Source organism: Salvelinus alpinus, chromosome 11 (assembly GCF_045679555.1).
Source record: "Salvelinus alpinus chromosome 11, SLU_Salpinus.1, whole genome shotgun sequence".
In the NCBI taxonomy this organism is placed as follows: Eukaryota; Metazoa; Chordata; class Actinopteri; order Salmoniformes; family Salmonidae; genus Salvelinus; species Salvelinus alpinus.
Genome location: NC_092096.1, coordinates 59,685,209 through 59,704,024, shown reverse-complemented (window position 1 = coordinate 59,704,024; position 18,816 = coordinate 59,685,209). Strand labels below are relative to the sequence as shown.

The following is an 18,816-nucleotide window of genomic DNA, read 5'->3' as shown; positions in this document are numbered from 1 at the left end:
AAACCAAAAATCTCCAATTTGGACTAATCAGACCAAAGGACAAATTTCCACCGGTCTAATGTCCATTGCTCGTGTTTCTTGGCCCAATCAAGTCTCTTCTAGTTGGTGTCTTTAGTAGTGGTTTCTTTGCAGCAATTCAAACATGGAGGCCTGATTCACACAGTCTCCTCTGAACAGTTGATGTTGAGATGGGTTTGCTATTTTAACTCTGAAGCATTTATTTGGACTGCAATTTCTGAGGCAGGCAACGCTAATGAATTTATCCTCTGCAGAGGTAACTCTGGGTCTTCCTTTCCTGTGGCTGTCCTCATGAGAGCCAGTTTCATTTCACTAGGCAAGTCAGTTAAGAATGAGAGACAGAGAGAAACACACAGAACAAAAATAAAAAACACAACATGCAACAATTTCAAAGATTTTACTGAGTTAAAGTTCATAAGGAAATCAGTCAATTGAAATGAATTCATGAGGCCCTAATATTTCGATTTCACATGACTAGGATACAGAAATAGGGCTGTTTTTCATGGTTCAGGCTAGGCACCTTAACTACACAGCATACAATGACATTCTAGACCATTCTGTGTTTCCAAATTTGTGGCAACAGGTTTGGGGAAGGCCCTTCCCTGTTTCAGCATGACAATGCCCTGTGCACAATGCGAGGTCCATACAGAAATGGTTTGTTGAGATCGGTGTGGAAGAACTTGACTGGCCTGCACAGAGCCCTGACCTCAAGTCCATCGAACACCTTTGGGATGAATTGGACTGCGATATAACAGATGACTTATATGAGTTATACTTACCTAGCCTAGCGGTTAAGATTGTTGGGACACTAACGGAAAAGTCACCGGTTCAAATTCCAGAGCCGGCAATGCGTAAAAATCTGCCGTACTCCTCTTGAGAAAGGTAGTTAATCAACAACTGCTCCCCCGGCGCCGATGACATTAAGGCAGCCCCCCGCCTTAACGTCATCGGGTTAAATGCAGAAGCCACATTTTGTTTGAATGCAGTCAGTTGTACAACTGACTAGGTATCCCCCTATTCAGTTTGTTATTAGTTTATATAAGTATATGGCTCCCCCTCTTGCCCATTCATTGTACTGTGGCAAGTGTGTAGTCTAGGATAAATGGAAGAAGTTGGGCGTTCGGTAGGAGTCCTAGCTAGACATGTCTTGAAACATACATAGCAGACCATCTCATGTTTTTACAGTTCCAGTAATCTACGCTTTATATTGATCAGATAATTCATTTGTGTTAAATCTATAGAAAATAAAAATCAAATCAAAGTATGTCACGTGCGCCGAATACAACATTACAGTGAAATACTTACTTACAGGCTCTAACCAATAGTGCGAAAAAAAGGTGTGTGTGTAGGTGAGTAAAGAAATAAAACATTTGAAAATAACAGTAGCAAGGCTATATACAGACACCGGTCAGTCAGGCTTATTGAGGTAGTATGTACATGTAGGTATGGTTAAAGTGACTATGCATATATGATGAACAGAGAGTAGCAGTAGCGTAAAAAGAGGGGTGGGCAGGTGGTGGGACAATGCAGATAGCCGGGTTAGCTAATGTGCGGGAGCACTGGTTGGTCGGGCCAATTGAGGTAGTATGTACATGAATGTATAGTTAAAGTGACTATGCATATATGATAAACAAGAGAGTAGCAGCAGTGTAAAAGAGGGGTTGGGGGGGGCACACAATGCAAATAGTTCTGTTCAGGAGTCTTATGGCTTGGGGGTAAAACTGTTGAGAAGCCTTTTTGTCCTAGACTTGGCACTCCGGTACCGCTTGCCATGCGGTAGTAGAGAGGTGGCTGGGGTCTTTGACAATTTTTAGGGCCTTCCTGACACCGCCTGGTGTAGAGGTCCTGGATGGCAGGCAGCTTAGCGTCAGTGATGTACTGTGCCGTACGCACTACCCTGTGTAGTGCCTTGTGGTCGGCGGCCGAGCAGTTGCCATACCAGGCAGTGATGCAACCATTCAGGATGCTCTCGATGTTGCAGCTGTAGAACCTTTTGAGGATCTCAGGACCCATGCCAAATCTTTTTAGTTTCCTGAGGGGGAATAGGCTTTGTCGTGCCCTCTTCACGGCTGTCTTGGTGTGTTTGGACCATTCTAGTTTGTTGTTGATGTGGACACCAAGGAACTTGAAGCTCTCAACCTGCTCCACTACAGCCCCGTCAATAAGAATAGGGGCGTGCTCGGTGCTCCTTTTCCTGTAGTCCACAATCATCTCCTTTGTCTTGGTTACGTTGAGGGATAGGTTGTTATTCTGGCACCACCCGGCCAGGTCTCTGACCTCCTCCCTATAGGCTGTCTCGTCATTGTCGGTGATCAGGTCTACCACAAATATTATATATATAAAAATTGTTGCACCATGTCCCTGGATCTCCGTGAGTGCTTTTTGCCATTTGGCTTTTGGGAATCTTGAATGTGGACTATGTGTTGGGAAAAAAAACCACTTCAGGCTTGGGCAGTGGCTATGGTCAAATGGTAAAGAGGTCACTACAGCAGTACGTTCATAGACGGGAGAAAAGGATACAGGGTTTGTGTGAGGGGGAAGCGAGATTAGATGTTTTGAGTCTAGGATTGTATTGTGTCTGTGTGTATGCGTCCGTGTGCCAGAGAGGGAGAAGTTCTCTGGAGTAGAGTTTAAGCAGAACGTTGTCTAAGAACAGGGCAGAGGGGGAGAACCCAGTGTGCTGCCAAGAATGACAACAACAGTCAGTGAGTCACTCCCTCTGTCACGCATGCTCACACACATTCTGTCTCTCACAAAACGTGCACGTACACACACGCTCAGTCTAACACACGTGTACAAAACATTAGGAACACATTCCAAATATGGAGTTGCACCCCCTTTTGCCCTCAGAACAGCCTCAATTCGTCAGGGCGTGGACTCTACAAGGTGTTAAAAGGGATGCTGGCCCATGTTGACTCCAATGCTTCCCACAGTTGTGTCAAGTTGGCAGGATGGTGGTGGACCAATCTTCTCCTTCCTGTTCACTGTCAGAGCCCTTCGCTCATCATCAGTCTTCTTCCTCCTGCCACTGTGGCTGTTAGTTCTCCCTCTCTCTCTGAGCAGCCTCAGCCCAGCAGCTATGGATACGAGAGCCACTATACTCCAATAAGCAGTTACCAAGGCCACAGATAACTCCACATAATATAGGCCCGACTGCCGTGAGTGGAAATTGGCCACTGTACTTTAAACTGATAATGACAATCCCCCTTCAAATATCATATACTGTCCCAAAACAAGGTTAGCTTTCTACTTGGCATACGAGCACGTTTTCGTTTTAGGAGCCGACCCAAATCCAGCCGTGGTCGCTCAATTTATTTTGTTGTTGCAGTGTGCACTTCCTCACCTAACTGACTTCAACCAACGCATTATTCATTTCTGATAGACCGATACAGCTGAGGGGAGGTTCAAATTCTTAACTGGACATTTTCTAAAATGCACACGCCACTTTTTCTGTATGCTTATCTGACATGTTCGCATGGTTAATGTAAAATAGCTAGGGAATGCATCCCTATGGCTATGCTAATACATTAACATTATAATTCAACACTACATTTCTGCACCCTAGCCATCATTTCCTTTTCCATATACCTCATTCTCCCCCTCCTCATTTTCTTTCACAAGTTCTCGCTCTCCTAATTTAAAAAGAAATCTATATATATATATCAATCTATTCAGCCATCTATAGTTGGCCATCTAAAATTGAATTGGTATATAAACTCAACACATTAAGTAATGACTAAGAATGATTACAAGGTGCAGTCAAAGAACCAACCTACAGCAACTGCACCGCCCACAACCACAAGGCTCTCCAGAGAGTGGTGTGGTCTGCCCAACGCAATACCGGGGGCAAACTACCCGCCCTCCAGGACAAATACAGCACCCGATGTCACAGGAAGGCCAAAAAGATCATCAAGGACAACAACCACCCGAGGCTCTGCCTCTTCACCCCGCTATCATCCAGAAGGCGAGGTCAGTACAAGTGCATCATAGCTGGGACCAAGAGATTGAAGCTGTTTTTCAATCTCAAGGCCATCAGACTGCTAAACAGCCATCACTAGCACATTAGAGGCTGCTGCCTATAGGAATAGACTAGAAATCACTGGCCACTTTAAGGAATGGAACACTAGTCACGTTAACAATGTTTACATATCTTGCATTACTCATCTCATATGTATACTATGGTATCTTAGTCGGTTCCTCTCTGACATCGCTCGTCCATATATGTATATAGTCTTCATTCATTCCTACTTCGATGTGTATATGTTGTGTAATTTGTTAGATATTACTGCACTGTCGGAGCTAGAAGCACAAGCATTTCGCTACACCCACAATAACATCTACTAATCACATGAATGTGACCAATGAAATTTGATTTAATAGCACTAGACTAAACTTCATTTGTGTCATCGTTGTGGTATTGAGAGAAACATGGTAATGCTTTCACTGATTTCACATAAAGGAAGAGTTCCTACATGATGGAGTGCTTGCTTTGTTTCCCAACTGATCTCGTTTCCTTTTGGTCATCCTGTGAACCACAATTATTGCTGCTCGCAGCTACACTACCAAAAGTATGTGGACACCTGCTTGTCCAACATCTCATTCCAAAATCCTGGGTATTATTTTGGCGTTGGTCCCCCCTTTGCTGCTATAACGGCCTCCACTCTTCTCTGGGAAGGCTTTCCTCTAGATGTTGGAACATTGCTGCGGGAACTTGCTTCCATTCAGCCACAAGAGCATTAGTGAGGTCGGGCACTGACATTAGGCGATTAGACCTGGCTTGCAGTCGGTGTACCAATTTATCCCAAAGATGTTTGATGGGGTTGAGGTCAGGGCTCTGTGAAGGCAGGTCAAGTTCTTCCACACCAATTTCGACCAGCCATTTCTGTATGGACCTCGCATTGTGCACAGGGCATTATCATGCTGAAACAGGGAAGGGCCTTTCTCAAACTGTTGCCACAAAGTTGAAAGCACAGAATCCTCTAGAATGTCATTGTATGCTGTAGCTTTAAGATTTTCCTTCACTGGAACTAAGGGGCTTAGCGCGAACCATGAAAAAACAGCCCCAGACCATTATTCCCTTAGTTGGCACTACGCATTGGGGCAGGTAGCGTTCTCCTGGCATCCGCCAAACCCAGATTCATCCGTCAGACTGCCAGATGGTGAAGCGTGATTCATCACTCCAGAGAAAGAGTTTCCAATGGCGGTGAGCTTTACACCACTCCAGCCGAAGCTTGGCATTGTGCATGGTGATCTTAGACTTGTGTGCGTCTTTTCGGCCATGGAAACCCATTTCATGAAGCTCCTGACGAACAGTTCTTGTGCTGACGTTGCTTCCAGTGGCAGTGTGGAACTCGGTTGGAAAACTCACTACCGAGGACAGACGATTTTGTACTGGCTACGCATTTCAGCGGTCCCGTTCTGTTAGCTTGTGTGGCCTACCACTTTGCGAATGATCCGTTGTTACTCCTAGACGTTTCCATTTCACAATAACAGCACAGTAGACCGATGCACCTCTAGCAGGGCAGTACCTTTGGCAGTGATACAGCCTCGAGTCTTCTTGGGTATGACGCTACAAGCTTGGTACACCTGTATTTGGAGAGTTTCTACAATTCTTCTCTGCAGATCCTCTGAAGCTCTATCAGGTTGGATGGGGAGCGTCGCTGCACAGCTATTTTCAGGTCTCTCCAGAGATGTTCGATTGGGTTCAAGATCAGGCTCTGGCTGGGCCACTTAAGGACATTCAGAGACTTGTCCCGAAGCCACTCTTGCGTTGTCTTGGCTGTGTGCTTAGGATCGTTGTCCAGTTGGAAGGTGAACCGTCAACCTAGTCTGAGGTCCTGAGCCCTCTGGAGCAGGTTTTCATCAAGGATCTGTACTTTTCTCCATTCACCTTTGCCTCAATCCTGACCAGTCTCCCAGTCCCCGCCATAGAAAAACATCCCCCACAGCATGATGCTGCCACCACCATGCTTCACCGTACGGATGGTGCCAGGTTTCCACCAAACATGAAGCTTGGCATTCAGGCCAAAGAGTTCAATCTTGGTTTAATCAGACCAGAGAATCTTGTTTCTCATGGTCTGAGAGGCTTTAGGTGCCTTTTGGCAAACTCGAAGCGGGCTGTCATGTGCCTTTTACTGAGAAGCGGCTTCGGTCTGGCCACTTGTCCTTCTGGAAGATTCTCCCATCTCCACAGAGGAACTATGGAGCTCTGTCAGAGTGACCACCAGGTTCTTGGAAACCTCCCTGACCAAGGCCCTTCTCACCCGATTGCTCAGTTTGGCCAGGCGGCCAGCTCTAGGAAGTGTCTTGGTGGTTCCAACTTCTTCCATTTAAGAATGATGGAGCCACTGTGTTCTTGGGGACCTTCAATACTGCAGAAATGTTTTGGTACCCTTCCCCAGATCTGTGCCTCGACACAATCCTGTCTCAGCGCTCTACGGACAATTCTTTCGACCTCATGGCTTGGTTTTTGCTCTGACAGGCACTGTCAACTGTGGGACCTTATATAGACAGGTGGGTGCCTTTCCAAATCATGTCCAATCAATTGAATTTACCACAGGTGGACTCCAAGTTATAGAAACATCTCAAGGATGATCAATGGAAACAGGATGCACCTGAGCTTAATTTCAAGTCTCATAGCAAAGGGCCTGAATACTTATGTAAATAAGGTATGTTTTTATATTTGCTATAAATTTGCAAAAAATTCAAAAACCTGTTTTCGCTTTGTCATTATTGGTTATTGTGTGTAGCTTGCTGATGATAGTCTTTTATTTAATCATTTTAGAATAAGGCTGTAACGTAACAAAACGTGGAAAAAGTCAAGGGGTCTGAATACTTTCCGAAGGTAATGTATAGTGTATATTTAATATTTATAACCTCACTTGCCCCTGTGGGGATAAAGAAAAAGTTGTATTGAATTACCGTTCTCAGCGAGTGGAGCCAGGACCTCAAAGATCATCTCCTTCTTCTCGTGCTCTGTCTGCTTCTGGAACAGACGTACCAGCTCCTCAGCGATGTTCGTGGAGGCAAACTGTTCCTTACTGGACTCTGCAGAGACGGAAGAAAAAAAGTTAAATCAAGATGAAATGACTGGTCCAGTCGGGTTGTGCGTAGGCCAACTCTTCTCTGTGTTCATTCATTTTCATGCCGAGCGTACGGCATGATAACGATCAAAGATTTGGCACCAGGCTAAAGACACACACCGGAATCAGTTCTGTCCACGGATTTACAAAATATGTGAATGACAGGAGAGTCCACGGCTCAACTTTAAATCTGGGGTTGACCCTTTTTTAATGCTCAAAGCCCAGGCCCCAGACAGCATGGTATAAAAGCTGAACCAAGTCCAGCATGGCGGGGTGGCAGCAGTATTCTACTCAATGTACCGTAGAATTAATTTAGAATACCTTTTCTTTGGTATATACACAAAATACATAGTGACCTCTCTGATCAGCTCTAAGATGTCCCACTACCCACCGAGCTCAGCCAGGTTTCCGAAAGCGATGAGGCACATCTCTGTAAGGGCTGTGTTGTCTGAGTGGAGCCCCAGCAGCTTCACCAGGGTGGGGATCACCCCCATGTTGATCAGCTGGGCCTGCAAGGAGTCTGGAGAGGACACACAGAGGAGATCAGAGGATAGGTAAGAGCACTGCCATCTAGTGTTTGGGAGGTGGAATTACAATAAGGCCACAAAGATCAGGGTGGGAAGTGTTTCTGCTAATTAGGCAAATTAACTAAACAGAAACACCCAGATGTGTGTGTGTGTGTGTGTGTGTAATTTATGAAGGCACTATTGTCTCAGCCCTAAAACGTAGAGAGATACATTATTGGGCTATGAAAACTGTCTGTCTGCCAGCTTCGCTCTGCCATAAAAACACACACCCACACTAGTCAATAATATAATTAGAAGTGGAAAAGCTAATGGAAGGTATAAAGCCATACGTCTTAAAATCAAGTCTCAAGAGGATCATAAAGGCAATTTCTAAAAAGGGAAATTAGTTAATGCAAACAAGGAAACAAATTTGCACAGTTGAACTACCATTTGCTAAATGTAGACTAGCTAAACAGTATATATTTTTTTCAAATACAGGATATCAGAGTGCAGATGTATTTCCCTGGTTGTAGTGAGCTCTGGAAAACCAGCTAGAAGAGCCTAGAGAAGAAAGATAAGAGAAAGAGTTGATTAAGTTGGCTATAAGAGACTACCAATACTGACAAAATGGGCGGAGAGAGAGGGTACAAGAAGAAAAAGGAAAAGTTAAAGAAAAGAAGAATGGGAAAGTGAGACGGAGGGAGACGATAAAAGGCTAGAAGGAAGGAGGGTGAGTGCTAAAAGGAGGTAACCAATTGAAAAATAGTTATATTAGTGAATTAATAAGGGTTCTCTGAAATACAAGCTGACATTTTTTGCTGGTACTTTTTAAAAACAACCACCAGCAATTGTCATCCGCCAGAACTGTTATTCACTCAAAACATTAGATCCTAACCATAATCCACAATAGGCCTCGACAGAAGCAGAAGGCCTACTGGAGAAGAGCGAATTCCAGAAACATAAGCCAACTTGGGTCAAAGTTATCATATTCCAAATTTACATTTATACAAAAATATTGATTTCTATTTCTTCAATTTGCACAGACGCTGTAAAAACCAGTGGACGTGCAGAGCTTCTATCAATGTTAATGAAGGTTATATTAGCTGTGGTGAGTTTACAAACAGCCAGCTGAAGGGAATGATCCGCTGGCGGCCACAAACTCATTTGCATTGTGTAATTGCAAAAATGCTCCAGGCCCTCGCTGTGGTGCGCAGAGCAGACGAACTCCATCACTCTGACGTGTTAGATTCCGTATCTCAGTGTATCTCAGCGTAGAGAAGGCGGTTTCTCTCCTCTTCACCGTTCCGAGGACGTGTAGAGCATGCGGTATTTGTATGTATTATTTTCAACCATCAACTTTTTCAGCCTTTTGAGTGGTGACATTTGAGACAGCGTTTGTTTTATTATAGCCGATGACAGGGCTTGGAAACAACTCTAGGCTACATTTCACACCTAACCTGCTAAATAATTAAAACTTCATTTGGGTACTACATCTATGAACAGTGTTGAGCAGGACGTAATTGCACTAGGCAGTTATGTTACACACTATTTGTAATTACGTTTACTTACATTATTTTCTCAACTTTGGTATAGAGGCTACATGAAGTGTCTCGTTTTCTCAAACATCCTTTACATGGAGTGGCAATAAAAGAAAATGGCCTTATTCAAAGCTCAACAGATTGGAGGCCACAACCAACCATAATTGACTAATGGAGTCAAAACATGCCTGTGTGAGATATTTGAATCTGATTTAACTCAAGTCAAATCAGGCTTTGCTGAGCTCCGTGAAATGGTTTGATTTAGTGCAGTGATAACGGTGCTTGGCAGCTGAGGCTAAATGTCAGTGTCACCGGAAGTAGCACCGCTTCAAGCAGAGGACAGTAACTCGCATGGAAACAGAATTCCACACATCGTGGAACATTACCTCGAATGGGGATGTCCGTTCTAGTAATTCTATTTCTGTGTAACCACAGCACTGTTTAATGTCTGATGATCTGATCGCAGATCATTAGGTTAACGAAGAAAATTATCTTAGCTCCATGTTTGATTGGGGGAAAGAACAAGAGAAAGCCTGAGTTGTCGCTGACTTTCATGTACCTCCCCTGAACGCCACATTTTTGGTCACTTTTTAAATTCCTCAGTCTATTTTCGACGGGAGGACAAAAGAGTTGGCGAGTGACCTCGGACTGGTCAGGGATCGTACAGGTGAAGCGATAAGACCGAAAATTACATTCTGCATCTTGCCCACGGAGGAGAAAAACAGAACTTGGCGCATTCATTAATAATTTACATTCATTTACAATTTACATTAATGCGCCAAGTTACAGAACTTGGCGCATTCATTAATAATTTACATTATTCGAAGAGGAGCAGTACGTCGTGGAACATCAGGGTTAGAACGTAGATGAAAGTGCCATAAAACACCCACCGAGCATCCCTGTCACTACACCACTAACCAGCCTGGGGTGTTTTCATTCATGCAAACCGTTGCAAAATTGTTTTGCATCAGAACAATTAATAAACAGTTTATGGGACAAATTCAGCTACAACTCCGTTTCGGCCCATTTACTTCCGTTTGGTTCCTAGTAATCTCGCTTAACCCAGAACTAAAATCTTGTGTAATTTGATCAGCTATGACAACTCTGGGTCCAAACACCAGAACTAATGCTGCTCATTATCCTACGCATTCTATACCGCCGCAACAGTTTCTTCAGTTTACGTGCAGAATCTTATTCTTCGGTTTATGCACAGAATCTGTGATGAGGTCACTAGTGAATACACTCCTGGGGAACAAATAAGACCAAAACTCAACTATCTATAGTCCAATTTGAAGAGGGTTCCACAGCAGCTACTTGAAATGTTTTACATGTAGACTCTGCAATATGACATCATACCCAGTGGGGTGACTTCCTGCTTACAGACCTCAACCAATTTCAAATCTGGCAAGACTGACACTTGACTATTGTCTCTTCCCAATGTGGGCAGGCTTCAAGTGAGGACGCACATTGGGAAGAGTCAATAGTGGCTGTTTTGGTAGATTTGATTTGTTGTTGATGTCTGTAAGCAGGAAGTCCCCCCTGCTGTGTATGATGTCATATTGCAGAGTCTACCTTTAAAAAGCAGTGTTAAGAGTTGTGCAGTAAAGTGACTTGCAAAAGAAAATGAGTCACGGCTAATCCCCAGTGGCAAAACTGTTGCATCATCACAACAAGACTAGTTAATTACCTAGCACAGTTAAACGGTTCTAAACAATGTGTTCATTTGAATGAAAGATTCATATTTTATGAGTCTATGCACAAGTCCAAAATGACAACCTATTCTCTGGTCAAAAGTAGTCCACTATGTTGGGAACAGGGTCCCGTTGGGAATAGGGTCCCATTTGGAACGCGGCCTAATTAAACTGGAACAGGTGCTGGAAGGTTGACAACAGAAGTGATCCATATTGATTACGCCGGACCTTGCACCTGGATAGACCATATAGGCTTTGCAAGGAGGGTTGTGGGAGAATAGGCAATCTAACTAGAAAACAAGAGAGTGCTGTGTAAAGGGGAAGAAATGGCTGCAGTATAAGCTGTAGGGACACCATCACCACCTACCACCAATTACAAGGACAAGCAGTCACTGCTTTAAGAGGAAAATTACCAAGGCCTCAAGCAACTGGGCTAGCTACCACTAGCCACTTTAAACTATGCCACTTTATGTTTACATACCCTACAGTACTCATCTCATATGTATATACCGTACTCTATACCATCTACTGCATCTGCCATGCCGTTCTGTACCACCACTCATTCATATATCTTTATGTACATATTCTTTATCCCTTTACACTTGTGTGTGTGTGTAAGGTAGTAGTGTGGAATTGTTAGGTTAGATTACTGTTGGTTATTACTGCATTGTCGGAACTAGAAGCACAAGCATTTCGCTACACTCGCATTAACATCTGCTAACCATGTGTATGTGACTAATAAAATTTGATTTGATTTGAGCAAGATACAATAGAAAGCAATGGAAGTGGACTTGAAGCAGACAGACCACTCTCCAGGGGACAGATATTGAACAATCCTCTTTATCACCACCTCCTGTCACCATGGTGAGTAAAGGCTGACTAATATAAAGTTGAACATTGGCTAAAATCTAAATTTGTCAGACATTTTTAGACTTCAAAAACAGTCAGCTAATGAGTACATGCCCCTACACCATCTATTAAAAAGTCCCAGTTGTGTAGATCCAGCTATATGGAAATAACAATCAGTTTGGATTTGAGGCATATAGCAGCTGCAAAAGCTAATGGCGATCCACATAAACAAGCACAACAGATGGCCTGGGACGTGGACTCGTCTCGTCATTAATTACATTTGAGGTCTGAAAATATCAGACAATTTTCATTTTTAAGTAAACTATCACTTTAAAACTGGATAAAAGGTGTCAACATTACATTTAGTACAGTCACCAACACTGCCAAAGTAGGGCGGCAGATAGCCTAGCGGTTAGAGCATTGGGCCAGCAACTGAAAGGTCGATGGTTTGAATACCCGAGCCGAAAAATCTGTTGACGTGCCCTTGAGCAAGGCACTTAACACTAATTTCCTCCAGAGGCGCCGTAATACTATGGCTGACCCTGTAAAACAACACATTTCACTGCACCTATCTGGTGTATGTGACAATAAAACATCTCACTTTATCTCTTAGATTAATTCTTTAAAAAGTTTACTCTGTTTAGATTGGTTAATTTTGTTTATCCGGGGGGAGTTTGTCATTACCATTTTCATTGCTATAGTTCATCAGCATGCCACAAAAGACAGTCAAGAGCTTTCCATTGTCCGGGTCAGTATTTTGGGACATTGACTTTATGTGTCCAGCTACTATCTGAGCCCCTCCCGCCTGGTCAACTGCACTCCTGCCCTCATCTGCAAAACAAAGAGGTCAGGGGGACATCAACAAAGAAAAACCACAAATCACAACAAGCAACCTGGAAAATAAATCAATAGAAAGTTAAGCAAGCAGTAAAAAAGAAAAAAGAAAATACAAAATCACAAAAATGCTATTTAAATATAACCATAAAGAATAATGATTAATCAGAACAAGGAAAAGCAAAAAATAAAATGAAAAGAACTAGCATTACCAAAGCACATACCCTTCATACAGAACTGGGAGTCGTGACATAATTTCAGTGTGTTTTTGGTCATGCCCACCCCAGTAGGGCTGTCAGAGTTAATCATGTAACTCCAGTTTGTCATTTTAGTGCACTCCTTTCTTTTGCGATTAATCGTAGTCTGAAAGCATTCAAAACGCACTGAAAAAAATCAAAAAATACATCTATACAGCTAAAAACAACAATGTGATGTCTTAAATCGACATTGAGGTTAAAAAAAAGTGCGCCTTATAAATTTTCCTTGAATTTGCTTACCGTTACTTTGGACATAACCGACAGGTCAATATTCTTGTAATGCTTTTCGTATATAAAAAAATATATAAATTTAAAAAAATCGTAAATTACAGTTAAATTTGATCAAATTCTGAATTTGCAATTAGTCACGATTAATCACAGCAAATCTTCCAATTAGCTCAAAATATACAGCCTTAAATTGGTGGACAATCGTATGCCACTTGTCAGAATCACTGTCAAGCTCGCACACAGTATAGTTATTAGTGATAGCAACAATCATACTAGCGTCCAGCTAAACAGAATGTAGTTGAGTCATGTTATGCAAATGAGCATGACTGAACAGCAAACGTATGGAGGTGGAGTGACTGAAACCCAGCTGATTTGAGGAGAGACAAAACGGCTGTTCTCTTTGTGCAAATAAAAGGCCACATCTTGGGAACTGAAGACCAGACAGCCTTGGGACCATGGGAGTTGAAGTTATGTCATACCGAGTGACTAGTCTGTTTTTATGAAATCGTTTTTAGCAGACGCCTCATTGAGTAACCTGAATTAGCACCACATTACTACAGATCACAGTACGTTTGTAGGATACTGCGCGACATAGCAATCGACTACAGCCATGCAAATCCGATCTTTAAAAAAAAAATGCATAGAATAATCCGGTCATATTTATAAATCATTAAACGAAATAGGACTCAACCTCACCTGTGATAGAAACGTGGTTAACAATGCTAGTTGTGGTCAACTAAAATGGAGATTTGTTGGTGCTCCTGAGGTTAGGGTTTGAACTTTAAGGACATCACCTTTGCCTGCAGACATCGCGTAGACAAGGAGTGCTTGATGTGCCAAGAGATAATGTAGCATGAAAGACCAGAGCCGGAGGGAGGCCATGTGCTCTGACGATAGATACGCTGAGTGTACAAAACATTAAGAACATCTTTCCATGACATCAACTGACCAGGTGAAAGCAACAGTCGCTTATTGATGCCACTTGTTAAAGTCACTTCAAAATCAGTGTAGATTAAGAGGAGACAGGTTCAAGAAAGATGTTTAATCCATGTCTCAAGGCTTGTATGTGTGCCATTCAGAGGGTGAATGGGCAAGACTAAATATTTATGTGCCTTTGAACGCGGGGTATGGTACTACGTGCCAGGCGCACCGGTTTGTGTCAAGAAACGTGGAACGCTTTCGACACCTAGAGTCCACGCCCCGACGAATTGAGGCTGTTCTGAGGGCAAAAGGGGATGCAACTCAATATTAGGAAGGAGTTCCTAATGTTAGGCATCCTATTCTGGTTGAATTTCCACAGACTACAGACCAGGAATTCATGACTTTTCTTCGAACTCAGAGGTAGGGATAATGTCCTTGTCAAAGTAGACACTAATTCTCCAATTAAGGAATGGAAGAGTATTTTCCCTTTGTGAAAATTACAAGCCACATCCTGTGACAGTACGCCAACGCTGGACATCGAAAAGTCAACAAGACGTCTGTATATGCGCTGCGTTAGCCAACACAGGAACATACCGACACACATTGTGCTCTTGACGACGGCAGACTAAATGGGGATGTCTGGAGTGTAGCTAGCAGAGGAAGCGTTATGGGCCTTGTCAGTATATCATTGTCTGTACTAGCTGTTTTAACACAGAAACACAACACATTATACAGTGTTATGTGTGCATGGCGGTGGCAGACAGAATGGGGTGTCTGGAGCGTAGCTGGCTTGCTGGCAGAGGAAGTGTTAAATGATCAGTCATCCCGTTCCTGGACATGCAGACTTGTTCGCCTCTAGTCTCCTGATACCAGCCAACCACGACCTTGCTAGTCCACAGGCAACCACGACCCCCACATCCAACCTCAGCCTGGTTTGGATGCCTGCCCACTTCCTTAACACTAAACCATGGACAGGAAGAGAAAGGAGGGGAGAGAGATGGAGTTGAGAGAAAGACAGAGAAAAAAAAAAGTGTGAGCGCAAGTGTGTGTGTGTGAGAGTGTGCGTGCGTATATGTGTGTGCATGCGCATAGACTGGAGAGAGAGAGGGAGAGTCCAGGAGAGGGATGGAGAAAGTGCAGGAGAAAGAAACAAAAAAGAGAAAGCAAGGGAGAAGGACTAAACAAACTGGCTTGAATCTGGATGGTGTTAAATCGACAATGGACAAAATGCTGGCACTGTTTTTCTGTTGCTAGGTCTGGAAGTTGTATGAATGCAATTGGCAGTTGAAGTGGTAGGGTTGTTGCTGGGTTGATTACATTTTGAAAGGGCCAGAACACAGACAGCTACAGACTCCCTCTAAACTGATTTCTTCAGTGGTGCCCCTATTAAGAGTTGAAAACAGCTGCAGCTCTGACTGATACACACACACACTTCTGCCACCATGCCAAAAAAGGCTTCATCAGTTGCCCCCACACTCAAACTCTTTCTGATTCTATCAAACCACAGACGTCTGGGAGAAACAATGCCCCAGAAACAACAGCTGCCATTAAGGCCTCGACCCAACACAGACAGACCACTAACCACTCAGCAAAACCCGACAATTACATTTTCTCCTCAAATGTATTCACGACAACTCTTGATTAAGTCACCTACATTTTTTTTATTCTAGAGGCATCGGGGGAAATTGTAAGCAGTTTTACCTTTGTGTGACAGACATAGGTCTCTGAGGTGTCTGTCTGGGGAAAGAAATGTGGCAGGAGCTCAGGGCTAGACTGACTACGGCTGCCACTCCGTCGCCTCTTGAAACGGACAGAAATTCTCAATAGTACATTTGACATTTTAGTCATTTAGCAGACGCCCTTATCCAGAGCGACTTACAGTAAGTTGTCAGTGCACAGATGAAATATGGATTTCATATTGATAATGGGGTGAAGCACAGACAATATCATACTGGTAGTCACCTCAGACTATTCCAATTTACAGCCGGCCAGACTATTCCAATTTACAGCCGGCCAGACTATTCCAATTTACAGCCGGCCAGAGTATTCCCCACCTCCAATATATCCAGATGAGAAACAAGGTTATATCGCATTATATTATGATGAACTAAGACTAAACAGATTTTCAGCAGACCAATGTCATCAAAAAGAGCAGATAACGCTAACAGCCGGTTTAGAATCCTGACACCAGTTTCCCCGGCATGATGCAACTCAGCACCTCTGGGAGGGGAGAGGAGGGAAGAGAGGAGGGCCAGTTGAAAGGAAAAGTCGATTCAGTACTTCCCCTATAATTACACCTAGGCAAGATGCAGTCCCCTTCCTTATAAAGTTGACCTCCCCTTCCCATAAATTATAATAATTATGGCGGAACCCAGACACACCGATTCCGGGTCCTTTTCCAACTGGCCTATGACAAATGTTTAAAGGAAACCTATAGGAAATGTGTAAGAGAAGCCTATGAGAGGGAGACCTATAGCAGGATGAACTTACGGCTGTCATAGCAGATGTTGCCCAGGGCGCGGCCCGTCTGCAGCAGCACCTCCTGGTCCTTGGAGTGGAGCAGCTGCACCAGGGGAGGGATGAGGCCTGCCTCCACACAGGGGCTCCGCATGAACTCTGGAGGGGAGAGCAAGCAGTCAGGATTAGCAATTAGGCTCCAGGGTGAAGTTTCCCAACAGTACAGACCTGGGATAAACTTCCCCATCCCCAATCTTAATCTTAACCATTAGCGTGGGAAATTTAAAAAATGATCCATGATCAGTGTCTAGGGGAAACTTCACCCTACTCCTATCTTCATGGTCCATTCCGTCTCGATTAAGGAGATGACATTTAAAATCAAGTTGAAATTGACTGAAAAGTGGACCAGTTATTTTCGGAGGATTTTCAGTTAATTTGCTGGTTTGACTGGAATTGAAATGGATTTCACTATAACCTCCAATCTGCTCAGAAATATACTGTGTGTGCCAAACTCCAATTGATTAGTCAACGGAAGACTGGATGCTTCTTAAGTGCATCCACATTTGACAATTTTTATATGAACGCATATAAAAAATAAACTCTGGATGAAACAACTCTGGATCTTTGTCAGAAACACATTTAAGGCAGCCCTAAAGTTCTGCCAAATACAGAAAACCTTCACATAATACTGACTAGGTTTTAAATAAAAGTGCTTAAACACTAGAAAAAAAGGTTATTTTAGTCCAGTATCTTTTACACAGTAAGCTTTCCACTGTGGACTGGGCATAGACAATTCCGGGGCCTCTGACAGATAAAATGCCAGCGGGTTGGTGCCAAGTCTCAGGCTGGCACATCAGCAGGCAGCGATCCATTCATTATGTTAGACTTGTCTTCCCCCAACTCTCAAGTCACTTCCTTTCAACTCTGCACCTGCCTTCCCTGAAACCCACTCATAAATTACTCTAAAAGCACTTAGTATGGCCCAGTTGTTGCTGTAACTGCAGTATGCAAGTTGAGAGGCCTCCATACTGTAATCTGCCACATTGCCAATGGAAGACTGCTTGAGTCCAACATGTGGCCAAGAAAATGTGTGACTTCTCTACAATTGGAGCGAAGTCAAGAAGCCATCAACTTATTTGAATGCCCAATCTCAACCTTAGTATAAAGCTTTACATAGGGCACTATGCAGATGTTATTTCATGTCTATTAAGTAAGTGCTTCTGTGAGCGTTATGAATGCCTTAGGTTGATTGATTCGTTCTAACCTCAACTAGATCTTACGAGTTCCTGAATCTCAAAATGAGCCACACACTGCTGTGCATTTTCCCTTGATCAAGCTACAGTACGGCAGGAAGTAAATGCATGATTCACTGTGCTGACATTGTGTGAAAACGACTACGGTCTAGGAAAGCAAGACGGATGGCAACACCAACAGACAGGTCTCCTATGGTGCCTTCTGTTAGAAAGACTGAAGCCATCTGTTGCCGTTGGAATGGCTAAAGGCAGAATTGCTTATGGGGAGTGGCGTGGACAAACAGAAATGAGCACAGGGACTAGACCACAATCTAGGCTACACAGCAAACATCTATAGAATCATTACCCATAAGTGACTGTCTAAGATTGATCATCTGTAAGAGAATCATCCATAATTTTCACCATCAGCCCACAACTAGATGAATAACAATCCCATTCAATTAACAAAATTAAGATAATGACAATTAAATAACAAATACAGATGTATGCTAAACCGCCACTGTATGACAGACACACAAAGCTGAGAATATAATAAAACGTTGTTTAAAAAAAATGGTATACTGACAAGACGGCGGAACCAAAAGTGACGAGAATGATGTTTCTGGGGAGGATGAGATGAGGTGTGGAGAAACCAAGCGGTGGGAGCCTCACCATTTTTGGCCACCTCGGCTATGATGTTGGCTACTTTGGGGGTGCAGGAGGACTGTGGGGCCAGCAGGGTGGGAAGCAGGGGGAGAACGCCCATCTCCTGGACCTTCTCACTGGCATTAGCATCTAGGAGGAAGAGCGGAGAAAGGAGGTGAACAGTTGGGAAAAAAAGACAAGGGCTCTATCTCAATTTGCCTTTCATTGATTCCTTGCATCCTATCCCCTTGGCCCTTTCTCAACCATATTGGAGGAGATCCAAGGTATCTCCCATCTGACCTTCGAATGCTTTTTTGAGAAAGAGGACAGTAGAAAGATGGTAGGGAATCGAGGAAGGATTAATTGAAAAATAGGTGAGTTGGGCAAGGAGAGGCAGATAATCCCTTCCCATCCAGGTCATTCCATTTTTGGGGTTATTTATGATCATCCTAAACCAAGCTCCAGAAAATGGCCCATATAAATCAAATTACTAGCAGGACGACAGTGCAGCCCTGAAATGATTATTAACCTCTTAGTCCATTTTTTTATTTTACCTTT

General features: G+C 43.4%; 1 protein-coding gene across 4 annotated transcripts in view; it reads right to left on the bottom strand.

Annotated features, from left to right (window-relative positions):
* Window positions 1–18,816, bottom strand: part of LOC139534934 (rap1 GTPase-GDP dissociation stimulator 1-like) — a 50,961-nt gene that overhangs the window by 24,877 nt on the left and 7,268 nt on the right. For 2 of the 4 annotated variants that reach the window (XM_071334472.1, XM_071334474.1), the window contains exons 4-8: window positions 18,286–18,408; window positions 16,415–16,540; window positions 12,369–12,515; window positions 7,492–7,620; window positions 6,940–7,065 (exon numbers count right to left, since the gene is read on the bottom strand). In XM_071334472.1, coding sequence (XP_071190573.1) covers window positions 6,940–7,065; window positions 7,492–7,620; window positions 12,369–12,515; window positions 16,415–16,540; window positions 18,286–18,408 — 651 coding nt within the window. The remainder of the gene's footprint in view (window positions 1–6,939; window positions 7,066–7,491; window positions 7,621–12,368; window positions 12,516–16,414; window positions 16,541–18,285; window positions 18,409–18,816) is intronic. The other 2 variants (XM_071334475.1, XM_071334476.1) reach the window with 1 other exon arrangement.